Here is a 27551-nt window from a genome sequence, read left to right as displayed (position 1 = left end):
CAAAAACTATTACTTATGAAAGCAGGAGAATATAAATGATCGTATTAGATTCATAATTGTTACGTATTTGTCGTAACTTATTTTTAAAATGTGTTTTTCAATTAAAAGACCCATCAAGATTGTTTACCTAATTTCTAATGCTAAAAAAACGAAGTATAATGTAGATCCCAAAAATCCGTCTCTAATCTATCTCGTTTCCCGAATACGCCTGTTACACTTCAAATAATCGACTTCATTTCAGACTTTAGATAGTTTAGATTTTGTTTTTAGTTTCTCCGTTGTCTCTCTGTAATCTTGCAAATCAAATTTGCTCCACTTCCCGGTATCCAATAAAGCTGAACATTTGCATACATATGTGAATTGGATGACAATGCAATTTTATGGTACCATCGAGCTAATTCGACAACGGAGACAGGAAGTGGCTAAGTGTAGGAACTGTGATAAAACAATGCAACTTAATTGTGTTTGGGTTTGTGTCCAACGATTTGTCATGATGAGTACCTAGGTACTAATTCCTTGTTGAAAGATAAGTAGGTACAGCAACAAAAGGTTGTATGATAAAAAATAAAACAAGTGCGAGTCGGGCTCGCCCACCGAGGGCTCCGTACTTTTTAGTATTTACCTATTTGTTGTTATAGCGGCAACAGAAATACATCACCTGTGAAAATTTCAACTGTCTAGATATCACCGTTCAGGGTCAAACAGATCACTGTGTTATATCTTTCCTGTAGAGAGAAAACTAGCGTGTTCGCGCGAACTGTACATTTTTCTCTCCTGTGGGCAATAGTTAACAGCTTGTGGGCATGTAAGTAATGATTTTATCATAGTTCTCTAAATAAAAGGAGGACCTTTTCACGTGGATAAGGGTTAAATAAGAAAATTAACCTTTATAGCCCTTAACTCTTGTTTATGTCTACAGGAAAGACATAACACAGTGATCTGTTTGACCCTTCAATGAGAGTGGAGTCTTAGTAAAAGGGTCTCGTTTCTACCCTTTGGGTTGGTTGGTCAAGAACTATTCCGTACTAGTTTAATTTAGTGTTTCGCTTTGCCGAAGCAGTCGTGCGTTCAAGCGTGCAAAGCTCTTTGAAAAGTGAAGCGAAATTCTTTTATATATTTTTTTTATAGTCAGATGATCTAATAATCTTCAACAATCCTATTCAGATGTATTCATGTAACAGTCAGCTGTACGGATATGATAGTCGTTCTTGTCTACGTGACAGTGTGATAAAATGATGTCCGTCACTTTCTATCCTGCGATGCTAAAAAGTGTCAGTTATTTTATCACGTGGATAAAGATGGATAAAGCCATCCATAATACGCCGGCAGGGTCTGTAGGTACTGTCAGGAGAGGGGAAAGGAGCGGCGAGTCCCACACACCGTGCGTAAACGCATTCCCACTCCGTCAAAAAAAAAAAAGGGTCTGTAGGTACTGTAATTTTTGGTCCGCTTTGCCGAAGCAGCCAATGCGTCATGTATCAAGACGGATGACGACGATAATAAATACAAATGAACATCCTCACATAATGTACATAGGTACATAACCTTAGCAAAATCCTTCCCGCATTTGCATAAAAAAAAATCAACCAAAAATCAGCTTTGAAAACCTTTACTTAACTTGATGAGATTTTAAGCACCATTCTGATTGTGATTACACACATGTTCTTCTGGCAGTGAACTGGCTCTAATTTTGTGGCTCGCTTTGCCGAAGCTGTCATGCGTGAGACGTGAAAAGCTGAGCTCCGCTTTGAAGATTGAAGCGAGGTTCCGTTTAGGCAGGGATACCGTTGCAAATATGTGAGCCGATATGGCTCTCTTGCTAAAGAAAGTGATTTACGGAAACGGTAAAATAGTACAAGCATTAGTATTTTTTTTTGTACAAGAACAGAGTGAAATTTGTTGTTTATGAAATTATAAAAATGTGAATAGTTTATTACCTACAAGTAGGATTAAGAAAAGCTTCTTCTAGCAGTTTAGTCACATCAGTATTTAAATAATCTCACAGTTGAATTGAATACATACATAAAACTCCTTGTTTCTAACTTTCTGAGGGATTAATATAAAATCAACAAAAGCCATTTTTCAACCGTCAAACGGTTTTATTCTATGTTCTACTGTACGGCTACCATCAGTTTGGCATTGACATAAACGATATCGTGAACGTAATTTACTTTCTATATATCTCTTTCGCACTAATATGTCAGTACGAGCGAGATGCATAGAAAGTAAATTACGTTCACGGTAGCGTTTATGTCAATGCCAAACTGATGGTAGCCGTACTGATGGGTGACACACCCACACATTTCATAATGATAACACATTTATTGAACATTCTAATAAAACTTCACACTACCCTAATGAGTGTATGAAACTCAAAGCCTTTGATTTATGAGTAGGTAAGTAAGATTACACAAAAAAATACTTGCCGTCAGACTTGGCAACTCGAGTTTAAGGTTTATAATTTCTGGCGGTTGGGCCGCGCGCTGGTGTGGGACGCGACCTGCGCAGATACGCTGGCGGCGTCCTACATTTCAGCCACCAGTAAACAGGCCGGGGCGGCGAGTTTTCTCCAGCAAGGTGTAGAAATTTGCAGTCGTGTCTTAGGCTAAACCAGGAGTAATTAAGAGTCACATGTTTAATGGCAAACATTTTAAGATGTGATGTTTTTGGGACAATTTTACACAAATTGATGTTTCTATGAAACTTGTGTTAACAATTGGAGCAGAAAATTCATTTAAAATATTCCTAGAAGTGCTACGACAACTTTTTTGGTCATTATTGTCAATATTTATTTCATTTCCAGTAAGTAAGTGACGATGTGACTGTGTGCGTCTTTGTGGTGAGAATTCGAAAAGTTAGACTCTTTAGCGATGAACCATTTGTCAAGTCAAAGTTACAGAACCTTCAAGTCGCTTAATTATCCGTGTTATATCGGATACATTCCGGGGAGTGCGCATAAGAACTGCATGACCTACAATACCTACATAATCTCACCTTCCCCTTTCCAGCACCCGTTCGTTGTATGCGTTCTATATGTCCGCACGAAACGATTTGGGGTTCCTCCTCTTTTTAGGGTTCCGTACCCAAAGGGTAAAACGGGACCCTATTACTAAGTTTCTACTGTCCGTCCGTCCGTCTGTCACCAGGCTGTATCTCACGAACCGTGATAGCTAGACAGTTGAAATTTTCACAGATGATGTATTTCTGTTGCCGCTATAACAACAAATACTAAAAACAGAATAAAATAAAGATAAGTGGGGTTCCCATACAACAAACGTGATTTCTGACCGAAGTTACGCAACGTCGGGCGGGGTCAGTACTTGGATGGGTGACCGTTTTTTTTGCCTTTTTTTGCATTATAGTACGGAACCCTTCGTGCGCGAGTCCGACTCGCACATGCCGGGTTTTTTTCGTATGTACACCGCATTCCATTCTAAAGTAGGAATGCGCTCCCGCCATCTGTATTCCCTGAGAGATATGGCCTCGGTCTCTTCAAAGCAAGAGTGAATAGGCTTTTACTGGACCGGTGTGCTCCACCTATAGGTCCTATCTTTACTTTCTCTGTCTCTGTGTCTGTCTGTGTGTGTGTGTGTGTTGTCTGACTGTGTATGTGTCTGTGTGTTTGTTTGTCTTTGTTTAGGGATAAGTTCGCCTTTGTACTTCTTACTAATTGTATGTTATTTTTAATGTATTTTTGTACAATAAAGAGTTTACTACTACTACAGGTACTACTTTCCTCTCTAATGTGTGTCTATAGGCCATCAGTTTCCTAATGTTACACTAACATATTTTAATTACACTTTAGTTAATTTGAATTTTATTGTAGTTATTTTATTGTATATCCCACCAAAAACATAAATGTAAAAAAGGAGAGCCAAGTTCAATACAAAAATTATGCTTGGCTGTGGGGCTCGCCGCAAAAAGAATGGAGATCTAAATGAGTGCCACTGCCAAGTTCTATGCAAAATCCAAATATGTATTTATAGGAACAAAATAACATTATAAACAAGTATTAAACTCTATTTCTTTGCTTTATTGGATACCTATAACAATTGCTGTTATTTAAAAAAATGTGAGATCTTAAAGTAGGTTAGATTTGACTTGGCCAGTTTTCATAACATCAATCATTTTATATATATTGTAATTCTGATAAACTTGGCTTGACACGCTGCCGCGTGTCTAGATGTAATGTGTATGGAATTTCATTCTGAAATAAATTACATATTTGAATTTGAATACAGAATATACAGATAATTGTCAAGTAATTGCTAAATTACTTTATTTTAGAATTAATTTAGTGACATAACGTAAGCTATGATTGTTACATAGAGCATATAAGATGTGAGTATTATCTGTTGGTAATCCCTAATAAAGAAAATAAAATATAAATAGAATGGAATCCGTGTTTCTCGGTAAAACATAACATTATTTTCCATTCACTGGTAACCCTAGGCATCTGGTGTCAGCTATATTTCCATTTTATTACGCGATAACATTGTTGTGGCTGGATTTAGTCACAAATAAAAGGGGTCTTATTCCAATTAGTTACGAAGCACGAGTTATTTAAAACAATATACGTTTAAGTAGACAGGGGAGGACAGCTTAGTCCTCTTAAGGTGCCGTAATAGGCTTACGGCGCGATTCGGGAATTAACTAGTGATTTACTAGATATTAGTAAAGATATGTCACGTTTCACGGCGAAAGGTACCTTATGGCGGCTGGTGCTTACGCTATTATTAACGCCGCTCCAATATTCAGCCGGGCCAATGGTACCTTTTGCCGTGGAACGTCACATATCTTTACTATTTCATATCTAGTGTCCATCCAGTAATCTCTTATCCATTTTCCGAATGCCGCCGTTAGAGAGCGGAGTTTTTGAAAAATCGTAAGTAGTGTTTTTTGAGATCACAATACAGTTGCAAAAAAAAAAGAGCAAGCTTGAGGTCTTTTTCTTGTGTAACTTCATTGATTCGAATCCTGTTTTATTTTATTATTGCTCGATAGAAAAGAAAACGGACAAGTGCGAGTCTGACTCGCCCACCGATGGTCCCGTACATACTTTTTAGTATTTGTTGTTATAGCGGCAACAGAAATACATCATCTGTGAAAATGTCAACTGTCTATCTATCACGGATCACGGATCATGAGATACGGCCTATTAATGACAGAAAGACGGACAGTGGAGTCAGTTATGTCCAGTTTTTACCCTTTGGGTCCCGTAGGTCTAAAATACGTCTTAAATTTATGTACATGCTAGTTTTAAATCTATGTTATAAACAAAATATACCTACAGGTGTATTCATATTCATATTTTTTATTTGTATTAATCATAAATTGTCACAGATGTGTATTTAACATAATTATATACGTACAATATAGGTATGTCTGTAATATATACAATTAAAAATAGGTGTCATTGTAAACATTGGAAAAATAATACCTGAATCTGAAAAAAAGAAGTCTGTTATTGTACTGTTGTTGTTGTGTTGTTGTATTGTTGTTTTGTTTTCATTGTATGTTTTAATAGATACTTTTAGATTGGTTGCCGTCCGTATCGGAGAGAATACGCAGCCGTGTCGCCTTAATATGTAGCCGATGAACAAGGGCTGATTAAATAGAACAGAATAGAATAGAATACAGATTACTTGAATAGACAACAAATACTCGTAATAAGTTCGGCAACAGCTGGTGCGAAAAGAAAATTGCTTGGAGGGGTGTCTGGTTAGGTACAGTTCATTGCTGTATTAGGCATTTAAACGTTTTTCATTTCTCTACTCATATCCATATTACGAAAGTAACTGTCTGTCTGTCTGTATATATATAGTGGATACTTTCTATACTGGAAATCAACCCTTAAAGAATGACTCACGTTAGGCCGGGCTGTGTCCGGGCCGGAGCTTCTGGCGCTTACTTTTCTATGCGGCGCGGACACGGCCCGGTCTAACGTGAGTCAACCTTTACATGATGAAAAGGGGTTTGGAAGTGCGATTATGGTGCGACTATCGATGCATCACTTGTGTGCTTAGCATAGGTATCATGTGCTCAAATTTATATATCAAAGTCTATTTCAAAACAAAAAAACAAAATTTGCATAATATGATATGAACAAACGCTAACACGAATGAATTATACATTATCCTGTTATAAATTATTCGAAATTTCATCGCATCCAGTGAAAGCGGCACAAGGAAAATTTTGCAGAAAAATATTTAAAAACAATCGAAACGGAAGAATGACATGACGGAAATAGGTACTACAAAGAATGTGACAACTAAAGGGGCCCACTGACACAGGGCCCACTTAACAGTCCGCCGGACGGTATCGGCCTGTCAGTTAGAACAAAATTTTGACAATTCTGAACCACTGACAGGCCGATACCGTCCGGCGGACTGTTAATCAGTGGGCCCCTTTGGAAATGCCCTTTGTAATTTGAGTAAATAATGTATCTACCTATTTAAACATACATTTATGAACTTAATAGTCCCCAGCATGCTCGGTCCTCCATACCTACACTGGACAGGATACACCTTATCCGTAGTGATTTAATTCTCTTTGCCTTATCCTTTGTAAGTACAATCGACGTCGTACAAATGTAATCCTCTGGATAAGGGACAGGAAATAACTCAGTCCCAATCCCAAACTCGCGTGCTATATACTGTTCGAGCATTAGTAAGAAATGCTCTTAAAAAAATACGACGGCAAAAAAATGCATTTATATTTACACAATGTGCCGACAAACATGGCGCCGTGTGCCTGCTACACTGCCACATCTCAAAAAACCGTTTTTTCGAGAAATCGCGTCTCAAAGTTTTGAGAGTATAGTTCAGGGTGTTTAATAGGATCTTACTCCTTTAGTTTTAGGTCTATGAATTTAAAATTTAGCTTTTTTTACTCGGAATGATATAACCTTCCTTATGACCACGCCACTTTTTAAAAGAAATGTATATTTTTTAAGACACAAGGCCCGAAAGACAGGTATTTAGAGTTGTGGCCGTATTGCAGAAACGTTTTTTAAAGATTTTGAGATGCGGCCAAATTTAAACACAAAATTATTGGATAAAGGTTACCATGCAAATATAAATAAAAACACCAAAATAGTTAAAATCCCTTTATTTTTACCCGACTACGGCAACGCAAAAGGAGGGTTATGATTTTGACCGGTATGTATGTGGGTGTGTATGTATGTATGTATGTATGTTCATTTGTTCCCTCATAACTTCTAAAGTACACATTATAATTTGACAAACGATATGTCATTCGAATTATCTTAATCGTCCGCTGGTTATAGGCTATATGAAGTCACAAAAAAATGAACAAGGCGTCCTCTAGAGGTCATAAAGTCACGAACGAAAAAAATAAAAATAAGTAATGATTACGTGATGTATATCATTTGAAAGAGCTCAGTTAGCACATTTCAAATATATAAATATTGTTAGCTTTTGCGACCGGCTTTGCTTGCATGCACCCGATGAAACATTAATTTATCGGGTAGGTAATTCGAACTACGAATCTACAAGCGCTCTGGATTCTATCCGCGTATTACCCGACTACGGCGATACAAGAAGGTATTTGCAAAATAAATTTGTTTGGCCGCTATAAACATAGTGTTTTTTTTAATGACCTGCAATATTTTATAACGTGAATAGGTATAAGTCCAGATCAGCCAAAATGTATGAAACAGCCGTACAAGAGACGTAGGAAGCTCGCTGTACGCGTTCCAAAGCCGGGCGCCTTCGGCGCCCTCATACTAGAGGAGTCGGGCGTAGCCTGACGTACGTGGCGCGCTGCAAGCAGTCCAAAGCCAGGCGACTTCGACTTTCTCATACTAAAAGTGTCGACATACGTGACACGCTGGACGCTTACCAAATCCGGGAAAATGCATGAAACAGCCGTACAAAAGACGTGCGGGCACGCTGTACGTGTTCCAAAGCCGGGCGCCTTCGGCGCCCTCATACTCAACGCGTCGGGTGTAGCCCGTCGTCGTACGAGGCGCACTGTATGCGTTCAAAGCCGGGCGCCTTGGGCGCACTTATACTAAAAGAGTCGGGCGTAGCCCGACGTACGAAGCTCGCTGTACGCGTTCCAAAGCCGGGCGCCGAAGGCGCCCTCATACTAAAAGAGTCGGGCGTAGCCCGACGTACGAAGCTCGCTCTACGCGTTCCAAAGCCGGGCGCCTTTGGCGCCCTTATACTAAAAGAGTCAGGCGTAGCCCGACGTACAAGACACGCTCTACGCGTTCCAAAGCCGGGCGCCTTCGGCGCCCTCATAGTAATAGAGTCGGGCGTAGCCCGACGTAGGAGGCGCACTGTACACGTTCCAAAGCTGGGCGCCGAAAGCGCCTCCATGCCAAAGGATAGCGCAGCCCGATATATGTGGCGCTCTGCGTGTATTTCTGTACTGGGGATGCCCTCGAAAAAGTAATATAAAGTGACTTCGAATAGGTAGTTAGTAACGAAGTCATGACCCCAAAATTAATTAAATAAAAAATAAGTTCAAAAACTAAAACCCGACTACTGCAAATCGCGCTCTAAAAGTATGAAACAAGATAGAATTCTTATCTGAAGTTATCAAACAGGAAATATTATAAATGTTATAATTAAAAAAAAAATACAACGTAATATGTATAATTTACTACATTATTTATATTTTTACAGAGATTCAGAGGATAGCTATGGTCGTATGCCACTTTACCTTAAAGTTTATAATCGTGGCATACGACCATGCACGGCGATCCTTTGAATATCTCTGTAAATATATCAAAAATGTAATACATTTTATTACGTTGTATTTTTTTATTAAAAAAATTATAACATTTATAATATTTCCTGTTTGATAACTTCAGATAAGAATTCTATCTTGTTTCATACTTTTTAGAGCGCGATTTGCAGTAGTCGGGTTTTAGTTTTTGAACTTATATCAACTTTGATAGGAACAAGATCACTGTACGCGATAATAATAATATGTGTAACTCAGCTAATTATTATTTTCTAGGACGCAACTCAAAAGCTTCATTTAAAACGTGTGCTTTATAGCCACAACTCAAAAGTGGCTGTATTGCAGGGAATTGTCTGACAATTTATGGTCAAATGCATAAGGCCACTTGTGAGAAAAAGGCTCTTAAAGACCTTTTTTGCTATGGCTCTCGAAATAAGGTCGTAAATTGAACAATTTTGAATACGAATCTGCAATAATCCAGAAAATCAAAAATTTTGAATTGTGGCAGTATAGCAGGCACACGGCGATGGTACGGACTGCGCCAAGAAGGTATCAAACCAAATCCAAATGAATGTTATTAAATATTTATCATCCAAAATCATCATTTAAAAGTCAATTCTACCAGCAAACATAAGAAAACAACTCTAAATTTGCATCTGATTACTTTGCCTCACATGTGGATAAAATGCAACTTTGCTATTCGTTTTTGAAGTGCAAAGTAATTCTTTCCGAGGTGGTGTGGTGAAATAGTACATTTCGATGCTAGTGCGGAAGGTATGTCATTACTTCACGAGTACCGAGATATCTTGCCACGAGCCGCAGGCGAGTGGCAAGACTCGGGACGAGTGAAGAATGACATTTCCGCACGTGTATCGAACGACGTTTTTTAATACAGTTGCGAAAAAATAAGAAAAACATTGTTAATCGTACACTAAACAAAAGTGGTAACAGTGACAGCTCGGTTAGACCTCGTCTTTAAGTATATTATATCTATGGGCGTTTGGCAGCTATTCCGTTCCATTCAGTCAACTTATTAAGAACGGAATTTTCAATATTGAATATTAAAAAATAAACGTGTTATAATGATGAAGAGGTAAGTAATTAAATATGAAATATGTAATATTTTTCGTATTCTTACATTAACGGTAGGTTTTTATGCTGATTACGACGTTTAAAGGAAACTAATATTAACACTCATCAATAAGTAGTCGTGAATTGGAACAAGTATAAATTTAAAAAAATTGGAAAAGTAAAAAGCACTAGTTCGAGATAACCAACTTTCCGCACGCTAAACAGCTACGTAAAGTAGCACTTTTTGAGCAACTGTATTAAAAAAATACTTACGTTGACTGAAGTTGCATGACAAATAGGAATGTTTCCGAGAAAATACGATGGAAAACTATGGATGCACTACACCTGTAGCTAAATTGCTCTTTGCACTTACAAATAGCATACGGTGTATCCTCTCCTGTAATTAGTTTATGTAGCTTCAGATACCATAGTTAAAATAAGTTTTTGGCAAACATTTCATTTTTGGTACAAGCTTTTATCGCTGACTGTACTTACGACAGACAACTAATACTCATCGAGACAAGTCTAAAAACCCCTAACACAATTAGGTTGCATTGTTTCATCACAGAGTTCCTATGGCTACCTCCTGTCTCCATCATCAGATCAGCTCGATGGTACCATAATATTGCATTGTCATGCGATTTATACATGCATGCAAAATTTCAGCTCAATCGGAAACCGGGAAGTGGATCAAATTTAACTTGCAAGATTTGATTACAGACAGACAGACAGACAGACAACGGTCAGGTGAAACTAAATAAAAGCTTGTAAAAATACAGCGAACTTAAGTTTTTATACAAAACTTCTTTTTGCTCTATTTCGTTTGTTTTATCAACTGAAGCTACGAGTATATTAACTCATTACTAGATATACCTTTTTAAGGGCAATGAGAAACAAGGCCGGATTTGTCCGGACGACTGTAAATTCTATGTTAAAAAAAATATACCTCATGTCATTGTATGTGCAAAGTTTCATTACAATCCAACGCGTAGATTTAAAATGAGAACGAAACTCCCGTTTGTATATGGGAAGGTGAAATTAGGCCAAGCTTCCTGGGGATTTTCTAATAGACCGGGAAATCTAAGGGGTCTTGATAAACAACGCTTATTTAACCTTGAATACATTTTTGTTAAAAATTGCTTTTGTGTATTTTCCATTACGACGCGTTTACAATCATTTCTTGGAAAACTCCAAGAAATGATTGTAAACGCGTCGTAATCATTTCCGTTTCATAATCTTTCCTTTCCGAATGCTACAAAAAGCTGTCGTGCGTCTAGGGGCAACCATTTTGCCTTGTCTTCTACATACATTTCTCAATTCATGATTCATGATGATCTACACGACCACAAAATTGTTAAACCGCAATAATTGTATAACTACCCAATTTAAAATAAAGTTGCTTTTTATAATCAAATAAGCCACAATGGCTTTTACGAATGAAATATTGCTCCCGCTTTCTAAAGCAAAAGTAACGCGTTCAGCAACCCTATTATGGATCGCTTTATCCACATTTATCCACATGATAAAACAACTGTCACTTTTTAACTCTGCGGGATAGAAAGAGACGCACACCGTTTTATCACGCTGTCACGTAGACAAATACGACCATCATATCCGTACTGGGCCCGTATTCGACAAGCGACGTTTGACGTATCGTGTTGATCTCCCGTTGATGTGGGAAAAATCATAAGTTCTCGAATACGTACAATGTCAAAATTTGACATTAACAATCCACAGTTAGGGTGACAAGCAAACCAAACCGAACCGCCCTTAGTTTAGAGTTGAGTTTTGGTTGTACCAAATGATATTATCCACCGTTGATGGAATCAACACTCAGTATGGAATAAAATCAACTGTTGATTTGACGTGGATGCGAAATCTGACAGTTGTACATGTCGAATTTGGCCCCTGTTTGTTGAATTTATGTAACCTTCATTTGCCTTGGAAACATGATGCGTTGAGGCCGATTCTGATTTTACAACTTGTCAAGGTTTTGATCTTGTTTTGATATAACCTTGATGATTACTCACGGTGATTAGTGCACGCGAAGAAAAGCAATTAGGGGGCCTAGCCAAGATGATAATCGTTTGAGCTACTTACGACGACGAATCGCCATCAGATCTGTCTCTCTATCGCACTACTATGGAAGAGTGATAGAGAGACCGATAGCATTTTTAACGAAAAGCTATCTGGCTATTTTGGCTAGGCCTCCAGAGCTAAAGATTCAATATCTAGGAGGCCGAGCTTTTTCCCAGAGATAAGACTTAGCTAGATCGATTTATAATTTTTTTTTATAATTTAACGATTTATAATTATATTTACAATAAGAGATATCGCCAATGTAGTAAAAAATATGAAGCGTGGGAAGTCCCCGGGGCACGATGGACTTAGCGTGGAGCACATCTTCTACGGTAGTGACGAGCTATATCGTGTCCTAGCAGATTTTTTCAATGCATGCCTAGCCCATTGTTACCTTCCTCCTGACATGATGAAAACAATAGTTGTCCCTATTGTTAAGAATAAAACCGGCGACCTGTCTAGTCTTAACAACTACAGGCCTATCTCTCTGGCTACGATAATCGGCAAAGTGCTCGAGAGGCTGTTACAGCCCGAATTGACCAGGAATCTTAAAATTGATCAGGCACAGTTTGGTTTTCGCCCGGGACTTTCAACAGATTCTGCAATATTAGGTCTGAAGTACACAGTGAATCACTATGTCAAAAGGGAGACGTCAGTGTACGCGTGCTTTTTAGATCTCAGCCGCGCTTTTGACTTAGTCAACTATGATTTGCTGTGGAAAAAGCTTTTTACGTCTGGAACACCTCCCGAGGTTGTAGGTCTGTTGAGGTTCTGGTACGAGAACCAAACTAACAATGTAAAATGGGGTGACACACAGTCTAACGACTACAGGCTAGACTGTGGAGTACGCCAAGGTGGGTTGACATCTCCGGACCTATTCAATCTATATGTCAACGACCTTATCGGGGAGCTGAGAGGCTCTAACGTCGGTTGCCATATTGGTAACGTATGTGTTAACAATCTGAGCTACGCAGACGATATGGTGCTTCTCAGCCCCTCGATAAACGGTCTTGTAAAGCTACTTAAGATCTGCGAACAGTATGCCGGTACGCATGGCCTAAAATATAACGTGCTTAAGACGGAAATGCTCGTTTTTAGGTCAGGGAAGGGTCCGGAGGTGATACCTACGGTGTGTATGAGTGGTGCGCCAATTCGGGTTGTAACGAGATTCAAGTACTTGGGACATATCCTGAACGAGTACTTGAAAGATGACGCCGATATGGAGAGGGAGCGCAGGGCTCTCGCGGTTCGGTGCAACATGTTGGCTCGACGCTTTGCGCGTTGCTCGAGTGAGGTAAAGGTGACCCTGTTCAAAGCCTTTTGCCAATGTTTTTATACTTGTCAGCTTTGGAATAGGTACACCAGGCACTCCTTCAACGCGCTAAGGGTTCAGTACAACAACGCCTATCGTATTTTGTTGAAATTACCGCGTTTCTGCAGTGCGAAGGGTATGTTTGCGGACGCGAGAGTCCCTGACTTCTTCGCCATTCTGAGAGCCAGGTCGGCTGCCTTCCGGGCGAGACTGCTAGCCTCTGACAATGAAATTCTGTCACTAGTAGCTAAAGACTACAGTGACGAATTTAACAAACATTGGCGAAAACTGCACCGGTCTGAGAACGGACACCTTTAGTGCAAAAGTTTGTAAACGTTTTATTTCATTGTTTTATGTTGTAAGTTTTACCATTATTTTATTTTTTACTGTATTTTATACTTACTTTTACACCTTTTATTATATTGTATTGTATTAATTTTTTTGGGTTTCTTGCCTGCCAAATAAAGAATTTATTTGTTATTATTATATGTCTTTCCCATCACGGAACAATGGTGTTCCGGACCTTTGGGAGGCGTGCGCGGAGCCGAAGCCAACACGTAGAGGCCCTTTTGACACTTTAATGAAATGTAAGGGGTACACCGAGCGGATGCTGCCCTTACCCGTGTCATGGGACGCACGCAGAGGCAGCACCCGCCAGGGTGTAAGGGCTATTGAGAGTTGATGAAATCTAAAATGAACTAGGTTATTGGGTGAAAGCGATGGACTAGTACTGAGCTATGGGGTAAAAAACCGGACGCCTGCCTAATAAAACGGTATGCAATTTTATTTCCGGCAGACGGTGACTCGCCCTCACAAGATGGGCCCCCACAAAAAAGCGACATCTAGGATGGCTCAAGGGCAACACCGGTGTGAGCGGCTCAGGGGTGTCGAGAGGTGTGCGCCGCTTTCTACCCAGTGGCTGTTAACAGCCACTGTGCCAACTCGCGTCTTATGCATATTTCACTTCCACCCCTGGAGCTTATAGCTCTAGCTTATTATTATTATTATTATTTATTATCGCCCCCGAAAACCCCCAAATAGCAAATTTCATCGAAATCGTTAGAGCCGTTTCCGAGATCCCCGAAATATAAGCATAAATAAACAAGAATTGCTCGTTTAAAGGTATTAGATACGAAGTTATATATATCTCTGGTATTAGATAGTTAGATTACGTATCTTAGCGCTTATAAAGAGCAAGATGCCTAATAAGTAACGATTTTTTTATTATTAGCCTGTAGGAGTGTCCCACTGCTGGGCAAAGGCCTCCCCTCTTTCCCGCCATTTGGTCCTATCCGATGCATACTCCCGCCACTCTTTCCAAAATGTGTCAAGGTCGCCCCGCCATCTCCGTTTTGGTCTTCCTCTGCCCCGAGATCCGTCCTGTGGGACCCAGTCTGTAGCTAATTTGGTCCAGCGCTCCGGGTGCATTCGGCAAATGTGCCCTGTCCAGTCCCACTTTAGCTTGGCGGCCTTCCTGCCCACATCCACAATGCCGGTTTTGGAACGCAGTTCGGTGTTTCTAACACAAGTAACGATATCAATACAAAATTGATAAATCAATATCAGCCTCCTAAAGTCTCTAGAGTCTTTAGTTTACAGTAAACAAGAGCACCCAAAACTGGGTTAAATTAATTAATTTAATTATACATCTAAAGCCTTGTAGGTGACGGTTGACACGCGAACAAGTCACGTACAGGTCTGCCGTATTCGAACTTCATGGTATTCACAACAGACGTCACGTACTAGATCCATTCTAGATACGTTATAGTTTAGATATCAACTAGTTCTCTTTTGCAGCGCAATTCGGGCAACCAATGTCACTTTTACGTTAGATAGAGTAAGATATCTATTAGATGTGAATTGGATCTATAATTAAGTCATATCCTGTGGAAATCGTTCAAGAGTATCTCCAGAATCGCGCAAATGTCAAATTTGACAGGTGGGATCTTAAACATATCGTTATCGTATCTTGGTGATGTCTAAAAGATATCTAATAGATGTCTATTTCAAAATCCGAATCGGGCCCATAGTCCTTAACTTTGATTTGCTTTGTCGGTCTTTACAGCGGTCTCAGACTAGCGTTTCATACGTACATAGTAGATCAAAATGTAAGGAAAATGTAACGAGCGTGTAAGCTCGTACAAACCAAATGTAGGAAAATGTAACCAGCGTGTAAGCGTGTAGAAACCAAATGTAGGAAAATGTATACGCGCGTATAAAATTACATTAGTACTCGTAGTCTGAAACCGCCCTTAGAGATGAAAATAGGTCTCTAAACAAAAAACCGGGCAAGTGCGAGTCGGACTCACGCACGAAGGGTTCCGTACCATAATGCAAAAAAAAACAAAAAAAAACGGTCACCCATCCAAGTACTGACCACTCCCGACGTTGCTTAACTTTGGTCAAAAATCACGTTTGTTGTATGGGAGGAGGGGAATGTGTATGGAGTATTGCAGCCACCTGTGGGATGGCTCAGCTAAATACCAACTCGCCGCTTTGGACTCAGTGGAGCGCAGAGCCAGGAGGATGATTGGCGACAAGAAGCTAACGGCTAAGCTTCAGACTTTGGCCCATCGGCGGAAAGTCGCCAGCCTGTCGGTATTCTACAGGTTGCACTTCGGGGAGTGTGCCCAAGAGCTACACGAGCTCATTCCACCGTCCCCATTCTACCATCGGACTTTTAGACGCACGGCCGGTTTCCATCCTTACTTGGTAGATATTCCGCCAATTCGCACTAAGCGCTTTGCTTCTACTTTCCTTATGCGCACTGCCAAGGAATGGAATTCCTTGCCGGCGTCTATATTTCCGTGCTCTTATAACCCGGCAACCTTCAAATCAAGAGTGAACAGGCACCTTCTGGGCGAGCTCGCTCCATCGTAGGCCACTAGGGCATGCAGTACCGGTCCCGGTACCAAGAATTTCATTTCCCGGTTCTGGGCATGGCCGGAACCGGGATTCCCGGTTCTTCCCGGTTCTCAAGGCATCTTTTGATTACTTTTAAGAAATTGTTTTTGTTAGCGTACAATCTTTATGAATGACTTATTTTCATATAAATAATTGCATAAGAATTAAGAAATGACTTATTTTATTATAAACAAACACTTAGTAATTGGCGTTCCAACCTATTTTACGAAATTAACCGGCACACATTGGCTCCGCCTGGGCCGAGTCACACGGCTGTAGCGTAGTCGATGCACTCAGCACTATATGACGGCACGGCCTGCCTTCACGAATGCCTACTTTACTAGGTTAATTTATCGGGTTATTTGGGGGGACCCAAAGCACCATTATTAAATGTTATATAATGTCCCGAGCTAAAGTACTATTAATACATTACTACTATTGAAATGGGAATAGTCATATGATGAGAACCGGGAAGTACCGGTACCGGGTCTTCAGTACCGGTTCTTTTGATACCATAAAATTCCCGGGAATTCCCGGGAATATGAGAACCGGGAATTCCCGGGAGCATGCCCTATAGGCCACGTCTACGCCTCGGCTAGTCTGTGGCCATGAGTAAACCCATGCATAATAAAAAAAAAAAAAAAAAAGCCCCATTTAAATCTTTATTTTATTCTGTTTTTAGTATTTGTTGTTATAGCGGCAACAGAAATACATCATCTGTGAAAATTTCAACTGTCTAGCTATCACGGTTCGTGGGATACAGCCTGGTGACAGACGGACGGACGGACAGCGAAGTCTTAGTAATAGGGTCCCGTTTTACCCTTTGGGTACGGCACCCTAATAAATAATTTGGCCAAGCCCGAGATAGCTCGAGGCATTTAGTGTTCCGTACGGCTACCATCAGTTTGGCATTGACATAAACGATATCGTGAACGTAATTTTTTACTTCCTATAGGTATATCTCTTTCGCACTAATTTGTCAGTACGAGCGAGATGCATAGAAAGTAAATTACGTTCACGCCCACGGTAGCGTTTATGTCAAATGCCAAATTGATGGTAGCCGTACCGCTCGCATCGTTACATTTTACAGAGGTTGTTTGCCTGTTTTTAGGATACCGTATTCAACTACACACACAGAATAATAGTACAAAGTGTCTAAGTGCGAAGGCCGAAGGCCGAGCTTTAGAAAAATGTCATCGCTTTACCACAGAGCAATAGTACAAGTGTCTAAATGCGAAAGCCGAAGGCCGAGCTCCGCGTAGGGCCAAAGGCCCGAAGCCTCCAGGCTGTCAGTTCTGTGTTTAACCACTGACATCTTGCAGGCTTCGGGCCTCCGGCCTTCGCATTTAGACACTTGTATTAATTACCTGTGTTTAGAACTGACCTCCTGGATGCTTCGGGCTTTCGGCCCAATGCGACTTCAGCCTTTGGATCTTGCGACTTAGACACTTGTACTTAAAAATACTTGGAAAAGTTACGGGAGGCGCGCGTCTGTCGGACGCTTCGGATCTTCGAATCGCTCCTTCGGCCTTTGCATTTAGTTAGATTCTTGTACTATTGCTTTGTGTTTGAATACCGAAGTCGAGCATCTCGCGAATGCTTGATGTATTATAATAATTTAGAGTAAGGCCAAGCGCGCACCACGATTTTTTGTCCTGCGATAATTTTGTCGCAGAAACGCAACGTATGTGTTTATATGTTAGTGCGCGCATATGCGACAAAAAAATCGCTGCGATTTTAAAATTGTGATTTGTCACATTTTTCCGCGATTGTCGCAAAGTGAATTGCAGCATGCGGAGTTGTATGGCCCCGCGCGCACTATGATAATAAAATCGCAAACCGGCCGGACCTCAGTCGGCATTTCGCTCTCCAAACCCCAACATCTCGGCACCTGCATCTCCAATGGAGTCTCAAAATGAGACGCTAGATGTTGACCATTTAATTATGGAAATAGACGGGGATCACCTTTGTGTTATAAATGCTCAAAGTCATACAGCAATCGCATATTAAAGACACGTTTCATGACAAGCGACGGGTACGAAATCCATGTTGAGAATGAACAAATCGTCGAGTTTTTCATTGCAGTGCGCGCAGTGAATTTTCTGCGATATATTACAGGGCGATTCTAAAATCGTGTCGCAAAAATTAAAATCGTGGTGCGCGCTTGGCCTATATATAATACCTTACATGTATACTCCTTCAATTTGAATTTAGAACTCATTACCTTAAATGTATACTCCTTCAATTTGAATTTAGAACTCATTATTTTTTTATGCCATATATATTATTTAGAACTGCTAAAAAACAAGATCGGCTTACTTTAAATATTTCGTCAATTTTACCTTTGTTTCTAAAAACTGTGATATTTAACTGTCATATACTATTAATGTCTTCCAAAATTATTTTCTCGTAACAGGACTGAGGGGCTACCGCGAAAACCGAAATTCGCAATTTGCGGGGATCTTTCTCTTTTACTCCAATGAAGGCGTAATTAGAGTGACAGAGAAAAATGCTCGCAATTTGCGAACTTCTATTTTCGCGGTTATAGCCCTGAATCTTGTTGCTCACCGATCCGTTCAAAAATATACATAAGTACTGAATATAATTAATAGATATTATAATTATACAATTAATACAGAAATGTAATGGTACTTAATGAAAAGGAATATTGTGTATATTGTTTCGATGAATCAGATACTCTCAATAAAATCTATACATGAGGCCAAAGCTGTTCATAAATATTAAATGACTTTATTATCTCTATACGCCTTACTAACTCTGTGTGTCCTATTGTGAAAAAAAAAACACAACGACAGTCAAGAACGGAATTCTTAATTTGAATTTTTCATATTTTTGAGATGCCTAGTACATTGGTTGGAAAGCCCGTTCGAAATTGAAACTTATTTGCAATATAATAAGGTCGTATTTTGTAGATGTCTCTCATACTTATAGTAGGCTATTGAGATAAAATTAAATATCCCACAAAAATAAGCAAGCAGGATTAAACTTTGTGTCAAAGTCATAAGTCATAAATTTCAATGCCAAAGTTTTAACTAAGGATGTTTCTCGCCTAATATGAATTGACCAGTGTAAGCATCAGTTATCTAGCCCTAAGCAACCAAAGGTCAAGCTGCAGTTGAAAAACTAATAAAGATAAAGTTAAGCTGATAATTTTCCCGCCGTCTCCATGCTTCTTTAAGTTGGGTATTGACTGGTCAGCTGCCTGTTAGCTATAGTTTTCGCGAAAATCGCCAGGACAGAGGTGAAAAATTTTGTATGAAAACTTGCAACTTTAAATTTTAAATGCATTTTTTGACGAAACTATTGCAGTCTAAAATGAAGTCAAAATCAGTCCATCGACTCAATTTTTTACAAGCCTTCTAATGGTACCCCACACGATTCTTACAAATGAAAAAAGTTTCAGCCTACCCCTCTCAACCCCCTAAATTTCCCCCTTTAATAAGAAATAAGCAGTTTAGACTTATTTACAATATGAGTGGTGTAATTGCTATAACTGTTCCAAATTTTAGGTATCTATGTCAAACGGTCTCTGAGAAAAACGTATTTAACTGATTTGCAAGACCGAAGTGATCCCATAAGTGTTCCGTAAACAAAGTTTTGTACGGAACACTAAAAACGACCCATTTGAATTGGTGTACGTATAAAGGAGCTTTTGTGCCCTATAATAACCTGTTGTGAACTAGGAACCCTTCACTTTGTCCTACTAAATCATTTATATTCTGAACTATGTTATTCAGAGATCGGACAGATTTGCGTCATGCTCACAATAATCTGGTTATGACCCCAAAATTGATTTAATAATTAATATAGACCGATGTGATACAATTACATATGTGACGTTTTAACTAAAGGGTACTACATTATCGGTAGTCCGTTAGGTTGATTTAATTTTGAAGCTTTATTACTTAGAATATACGAGTATGTACGTACCTAACACGTACCTACCTAACAAGCGGCAATAAGTACCCGTTAAGCTGAAAACGACGCTTTCAGGACGTCAACTTTTAGTGCCGTACATCCAATATTGTGGAACCCGCGCTTAATACGATTTCCCGCGTAATATGCCATTTTACACTGCTCTCTGCAACTTATTCTCATACTTTTTTTCATGGCCGCTTTCAAATGAAAGAAGCGCCTGGCGTCCGTTGGCTCGTTGGGTGGACGACATCCGGAAAATTGCGGGGCACTTCTGGATGAGATTAGCTCAGGACCGGGATAAGTGGCGTACTAGAAGAGAGGCCTATGCTCAGCAGTGGGCGATAAAGGGCTGATATGATGATGATTATGTTTTTTTTTTCAAGGTTAGGTAATACGCTTTCCGCTTTAAACGCGTTTAAGGCGTGGGCACTTAAGATCTTGTTAAGCAGATTTTACTGTAATTGCGTTAATTTTCTTCTACAAATGGTGTGGAGTAAATTTTGGTAATCTAATCCCAGTAATTGGTTCAGGAAGGAGGCAACGAACAGCGATTAGCCGGGAGGGCAAAATATAAGTAAGCTTATGAGCTTAATTGAGTAGTCCGGGTTTTCTATATTATCTATTTGTGTCCCGTATTCATCATCATCATCATCATCATTTCAGCCTATATACGTCCCACTGCTGAACACAGGCCTCCTCTCATGCGCGAGAGGGCTTGGGCTATAGTCCCCACGCTAGCCCAATGCGGATTGGGGACTTCACATACACATTTGAATTTCTTCGCAGATGTATGCAGGTTTCCTCACGATGTTTTCCTTTACCGAAAAGCTAGTGGTAAATATCAAATGATATTTCGTACATAAGTTCCGAAAAACTCATTGGTACGAGCCAGGATTTGAACCCGCGACCTCCGGATTGAAAGTCAGACGTCATATCCACTGCTTTTTCCACTGCTTGTCCCGTATTACGAGGGAAAAAAAGTGTAAGCGGTACGGTAAGGAGGGATAAATATAGGATACGGGTATAAATAAGACTAAGTTTTTAGCACTGAAAAACTTATTATATTTCATTGCTATTCCATTTAAAAATAAGTCTACACACAAGGATTAGGTTTTTACCCGTGTCTTATATTTGACCCCATTTGACCCTTTGGTCTCAAACCGACCAAAATTTGTTTAATAATAATTTGTATTGTATTTAGTATTTTAAAATAACTCGCTGAAATAACATTGAAACTTGAAAGGGTAAGTCAACAATAAAACACGCATACTTTTTTTAGAATTACATTATTTATTTATTTTTATATTCAAAGTAATATTGCAGCGCGGTCTTTATTAAAAGACTACGATTTGTACAAAGGTTTTACAGTAATAATATCGAAAAAGATCGAGGTTTCGTCTTCTACGTCACAATTTTTACGCGAGACATTATTTATTCATGATTTGATTTCGCTTTTGTGTTTCGCTTTAAATATTGACGTCACGTGTTTTTAATCTCAAAATATACCTAACAATAATGTAAATACATTTGTTGTGTTTTATATATGTACCTACATTATACATTAGTGGTATACTTAATTAATATTAATAATTAATTAAGTCTTAAATTCAAAACTTCCGTGATACCTACTCGGACATGTCCAAAATGTTTAAATTACGAACCAATTTTTTAGTCTGTTAAACATTAATGACTCGTCTGAATAGGTATACCTATATAATAAACAAGCCCCATTTTCAATGTTGCAATTTATTTGATGCTTTGAAATATGTATATAAAAGATGTATTCGTTCAAATTAAAAATACATCAGCTAGTCAATTTGTTACCCGGTAGCATGAATTATTTAGAGAGGCACTAAAGTAAGTAAACTCAAGCGTCTATACTCACCGAATTGATTGAATAATCGTTTATATCAATAAAATGTAAACTCGTATTTTTATGTAATTTTACGGCTACCTTGGCTAGGGATCTTTTGTAAAATATAATTGAATTATCAATTCATACTCCATTGTAATAAATTGTAAAGTGTCGCGGAGAATTTAATTTTTGCCGCACCTTTTTATAAATAAATAATTCAATTCTACCACTACTATCACCCTTATAAAGTAATTATCGCCAGAGGGGAATTCAATTTATTTTAAAATCAACTTAAACAGAGGGTTCCTTAATGGATTATTTACATTTGTATTTCTTTGTTTTTCAGAGTAGGTACTCTTTGTGTCCCAAACAATTTTACCATGTTATTGTTTCATGACATTCAAGAAACATAAGTTAACTTTGCTACCAAATGACATCAGATGAAATTACCTCAACCATCAGACATGTTCCAATTATACGTACCAAAGTTATAGACGTTTTATTTACAAGATTTACGTGTTTACATTTATAGACGGGTATATTGCGAATTTATTTTATACCTTTATTTACCGACGGTTCACTTGTTTAGATACTTTCGATTCTTATGACACCTGAAACTTGAAATTAAAGCGAATGAGTGATGTAAATGTTAAATAAAACAGTCCTCAACAGTTAAGTACAATGAGTACCTAGAGGTAATAATCCCTTATCTGAACGGGAACTTTCTAGGAGAATATTCTCTTGAAAGTTTCCAGGAATTTCGAAAATTTTGCGAATGTTTGCAAAGTGTTGCAACTTGCACATTGCTATCGCATGCATATAGTCCTTTTGATGAAGTATATTTTGCTTTTATGGCCACATTTTTTGACTTTAGTCATATAGTATGCTAGTGCACGGAAGCTAACATCGATCGTCTACCATGCATCAAAGCCAGTGTGAATCAAAAATTCTGTTACAAATCTAAGCCACTATTCGTATCGATTTGACATTTATAATGCAATGCTTTTAGTGTAGGATGGTGGGCCATCACAGCCATACATTTTGGATGGAAAGGCTGTCAGTCCACGCTAATGGATGGTATCACTCCACCCTTGGAAGACACGTGTCAGACTTTATTTATCAAGGTTAGATTTCATATTCAATGTCTGTAAAGGTCGTTCTGAGCAAATACCAACGTAGCAAAGCCTAATTTGAACGTACACTTGACATCAAAACGATATCTGAATGATTTCAGAGGGGCTACCGTGAAAACCGAAATTCGCAAATTGCGGGGATCTTTCTCCTTCACTCCAATGAAGGCGTAATTAGAGTGACAGAGAAAAATTCCCGCAATATGCGAACTTCGATTTTCGCGGTTATAGCCCGTTTAGTTATCATTCGCCGGTGCATCTCACTCGCGCAGAATTAGGTCTCGATACGATATGGATCGGATTTTTTCAGTGTCACGTTCTAAAGTGACGTTCTTGTTTGAAGAGACGTCACTTTTGACACTGACAGGTTTTGATCCATATCGTATTGTGATCACATTTTTGACGTTAATTAAAATTAGAATCAGGTTGTAACTAACATCCAGGCCCCTGTTTCACCAACGTGACAGGTGCGACGAATTGTAAAATCACTGTTGCTGACGTCATAGGCATCCATGCACTACGGTTACCGCTTACCATCGGGCGGGCCGTATTCCTGTTTGCCACCATCATTGTATTATTAAAAAAAACTTTATGATATCGGAAAAAAACAGATATTTCTCTTGCTAAGTTTATGACAATTGTCACAAGAAACACTACAATTGTCACGAAATTCCGACATATAACTCATTACCTGTCAAGAATTACCTACAATTCTTCTAAATCTTTGACAATTGTCAGAAACTTCGCAGGAGAAATATCTGTTTTTTTTCCGATATAATAAAGTTTTTTTTAATAATACAATGATGGTGGCAAACAGGAATACGGCCCGCACGATGGTAAGTGGTAATCGTAGCCCATGGATGCCTGTGACGTCAGCAATAGTGATTTTACAATTCGTCGCACCTGTCACCGATGTGAAATTGGGGCCTGGCCGATCTGAACGTATATCAGAATGACAACTAACTTCTTCTTTTTTAATTATATTTTCTTGACAACTAGCTGATGTTTATCAAATGTCGCAAATGTCGTGCATTTCGTTCGTACATGTCCGTACATTTATTGGCGCGGGCGAGACGCATGATAGGTTAATAACATGATTCAATTATGAAATATCATTCTTATGTCCACATCAAACTATCACTAAACAGAGACAGAGACGAGTGGAAAAAAAGGGGGGAGGCCTTTGTCCAGCAGTGGGACACAGTGGGCTCTGAATGAATGAATTCTAATGTCAGTGTACGTTCGAATTGGCTTCTAAGTCGACGAAATTTCGTGTAAATTAAGTAAAGAACACGTTGTAATGAAAGTCGGCCGAATTAGTAAATTCAATTTGCTTAATCCAGGTATAAAAAAAAATAAAATAAAAAATATTCACACGAGAAAGAGAGATTGAGAAATTCTTATAAAAAATATAAGGTAAACGTATTGGTGCTCGACGCGGTCCCAGTACATCGTAATCTTGAAATTGTGTCGCTTAACATCAAATTCGGGTAAATCCATTCGACCCTCTCAGCAAATATCTACCCTATTACCTTTCCTTAATACCAAAATCGCATAATCTGACAGATGGATTTACCCGAGTTTGAAGTTAAGCGTCATTGTCAGTAGAGTAGAGGTGACAGCAAGGTGTGATCTATTTATTGGGCATTAGCATGTCGAGCATGTCGATTGGGGATTAGTACGTTTAATTTACCTAAAATTAAATATTATTCTTATTCTTGTATAAAATCCGTGCCAGCTTTAGTGAATTAACCTACGTTCATGTGCTGGCAGTACTTTATCCAGATAAAGTAAATTAGATGTTTTTCAGATCTCACCGTTCGTATTATTAAGACATGAAACACCCTGCTAACAAAATGGAAATTACCTTACTTTCGTAGAAACAACTTTCTAGGAATTTACAAGAATTCTCCAACTAAAATAAATTAATATTAAAAAAGAAAAAAAACTTTTTGTAACTTGCATGACAATCAATATAAGCACTTATTTTATAATAAATTACCTGCCGATCCTTATACATCAGCACGATGACCATCAGATTGAGGAAGAACCCGAAGAACCCGATCAGGAACAGCACGAAAGCCGAAGCCACGTACCCCCACCTCGGCATGAGGAGGGGGAAGTCGTCGAACGGCTTCACCACCGTGTCGTTCCAGTTCACGGGGAACGACGTCATGTTGAACCGTCACTTGGACACCAGCACTACTCACTACACAACAGTTGCCGCATGGCCACTTCACGTATCTGAAACAAAGATATTCTATTTAATTTTTATATTGTAACATTTTGAACCGGAAAAAATCGGACAAGTGCGAGTCGGACTCGCCCATTGAGGGTTCCGTACTTTTTAGTATATGTTGTTACGCGTGCAATAGAATATTTAAGACCAAGTTCGGCCTGGCCAGCCACATAAGAGCTCACGCCAGACAACGTCCATGATATTTATTTAGGGTCGCCGTCATCGAAAACGATGAGGAGGACTATATATATATAGTATGTTGTTATAACGGCAACAGACATAATACCTACATCATCTGTGAAAATTTCAACTGTCTATCTCGGTTCATGAGATACAGCCTGGTGACAGACAGACAGGCGGACAGTGGAGTCTTGGTAAGGTCTGGTTTCCGGTGGTCTAGGCCCCGGTCCCTTTACCCTTTGGATACGGAACCCTAAACATTCAAGGGTGCGCGACTTTTAAAGCGAAAACCGCGTGTTCAAAGATGGATAGGTACACCAAATTTACGCGTGTACTTCGCCTCGAGCGGACCCCATACGACGGCAGCGTACTCCAATCGGCTTCGAACGTATGCATAATACAGTCTCAGGGCAATCTGATGCTTGGAAATCGGAAGGCGATCCCCATAATAAAACCTAGAGCTGTAATATGCATTATTACACGACTGCCCGAAAAAGGAGTTTTTTAACTCCTAGGATGGCGGAAGATTTCACTTAAGTATTAAATTAAAAAAATTGCGTCTCCGATTTAGAATATAATTAGTCAGTAGTTTTTCTCTGCGACTTTATTGATCTAGAACTCGTTAAATTCTCTGTAAGTAATTATTCTTCTAATTATTTCTACGAGCAGTGAGCATGTAGGTAGGCCCCAATTTCACATCGGTGTCAGGTGCGACGAATTGTAAAATCACTGTTTCTGACGTCACAGGCATCCATGGGCTACGATTACCACTTACCATCGGGCGAGCCGTATTCCTGTTTGCCATCATCATTGTATTATTTAAAAAAACTTTATTATATCGGAAAAAAAACAGATATTTCTCCTGCGAAGTTTCTGACAATTGTCAAAGATTTAGAAGAATTGTAGGTAATTCTTGACAGGTAATGAGTTATATGTCGGATTTCGTGACAATTGTAGTGTTTCTTGTGACAATTGTCATAAACTTAGCAAGAGAAATATCTGTTTTTTTTAATAATACAATGATGGTGGCAAACATGAATACGGCCCGCCCGATGGTAAGCGGTAACCGTAGCCCATGGATGCCTGTGACGTCAGCAACAGTGATTTTACAATTCGTCGCACCTGTCACGTTGGTGAAACACCCCGGCCTCTGATATCAGATACCACAAATACCTATAATTAAGCTAGAAATTGGAGACCCAAATCACGAAGAAATATCAAACTTACCAAATTGATTACCTAATTATTTTGAGTACCTAAAGATGGTTTCTGGGTGGACAGTAATCTGGAATATAACCTGGATTTAATTGGTACGAGTAGAAAATGTATAACTAATCCATGGGACGATAATATAGGTTTGCCTACTAGACCCTACACAGGGTATCGTTCACCAGGGATTTAACATGACAGGTAGGGAGTTCTTATATCGATAAAATTAAACTATCGATTTTTAAACTTTATTTATTTAGGTACGTAATACGGCTAATGAAATTTAAATAGTTTTTAAGCCATATAGTAGTATACCCTATAATGGACGTGGAACCAGTAATGGGACAAAAAAACATAATTCCTCTAAAATAAGTATCTAAAAGTAGTTTATAAACACTGGCTGTATATTATCATAAATAAGAGTCCTAGAGCTGTGTCTGTTTGAAGTTTCATTAAATTTGGTTGTTTTATAAGAAATTGGCGTAAACCCAAAAGTTGTCTTGTCACTGAAAAAAAATACCACTACGAATTCTTAACAACTTCGCTAAGAGAGGTGAGTTAATTTATTAAATTTTAATTAATTAATACTTGATAAAAACTAGAATGTGTTTTGTTAATTGCATTTACCATGAGATAAGGTATACAACACACTATGTTGTGACTCCACAGATGTAAAAAAAATAGTGGTATTTGGCGCAATCCCATTATAGGAGCTGTAAAACTGCGTACCTCCTATGATGGGAAAATTTACATAATGATGCTTGGCATGCCATAATTTCATGTTTAAACAATACAGAAGTAAAATGTAGTTACGAAATATGTCAATCAGGAGGTATTCTCGGACTTCGGATAAATTAATATCGTGTTTCCAAACTTTTATTTACCTTGCCCTGTTAGTTAGTGTGGGTCCAATCCTGG

The 27551-nt window shown here is 38.9% G+C and overlaps 1 protein-coding gene across 1 annotated transcript in view; it reads right to left on the bottom strand.

The window, feature by feature from the left end:
- LOC134671515 (parapinopsin-like) overlaps nucleotides 1-25205 on the bottom strand; it is a 78245-nt gene extending 53040 nt beyond the window's left edge. The window contains exon 1 of the mRNA XM_063529380.1: nucleotides 25008-25205. Within this exon, the coding sequence (XP_063385450.1) occupies nucleotides 25008-25181 (174 nt within the window). The 5' untranslated portion in view covers nucleotides 25182-25205. The remainder of the gene's footprint in view (nucleotides 1-25007) is intronic.
- Between the last annotated feature and the right edge of the window lie 2346 nt (nucleotides 25206-27551).

Source organism: Cydia fagiglandana, chromosome 15, assembly GCF_963556715.1.
Source record: "Cydia fagiglandana chromosome 15, ilCydFagi1.1, whole genome shotgun sequence".
NCBI lineage: Eukaryota > Metazoa > Arthropoda > Insecta > Lepidoptera > Tortricidae > Cydia > Cydia fagiglandana.
The sequence above is the reverse complement of the archived record's forward strand: the minus strand, read 5'-3'. Positions and strand labels throughout refer to the sequence as shown.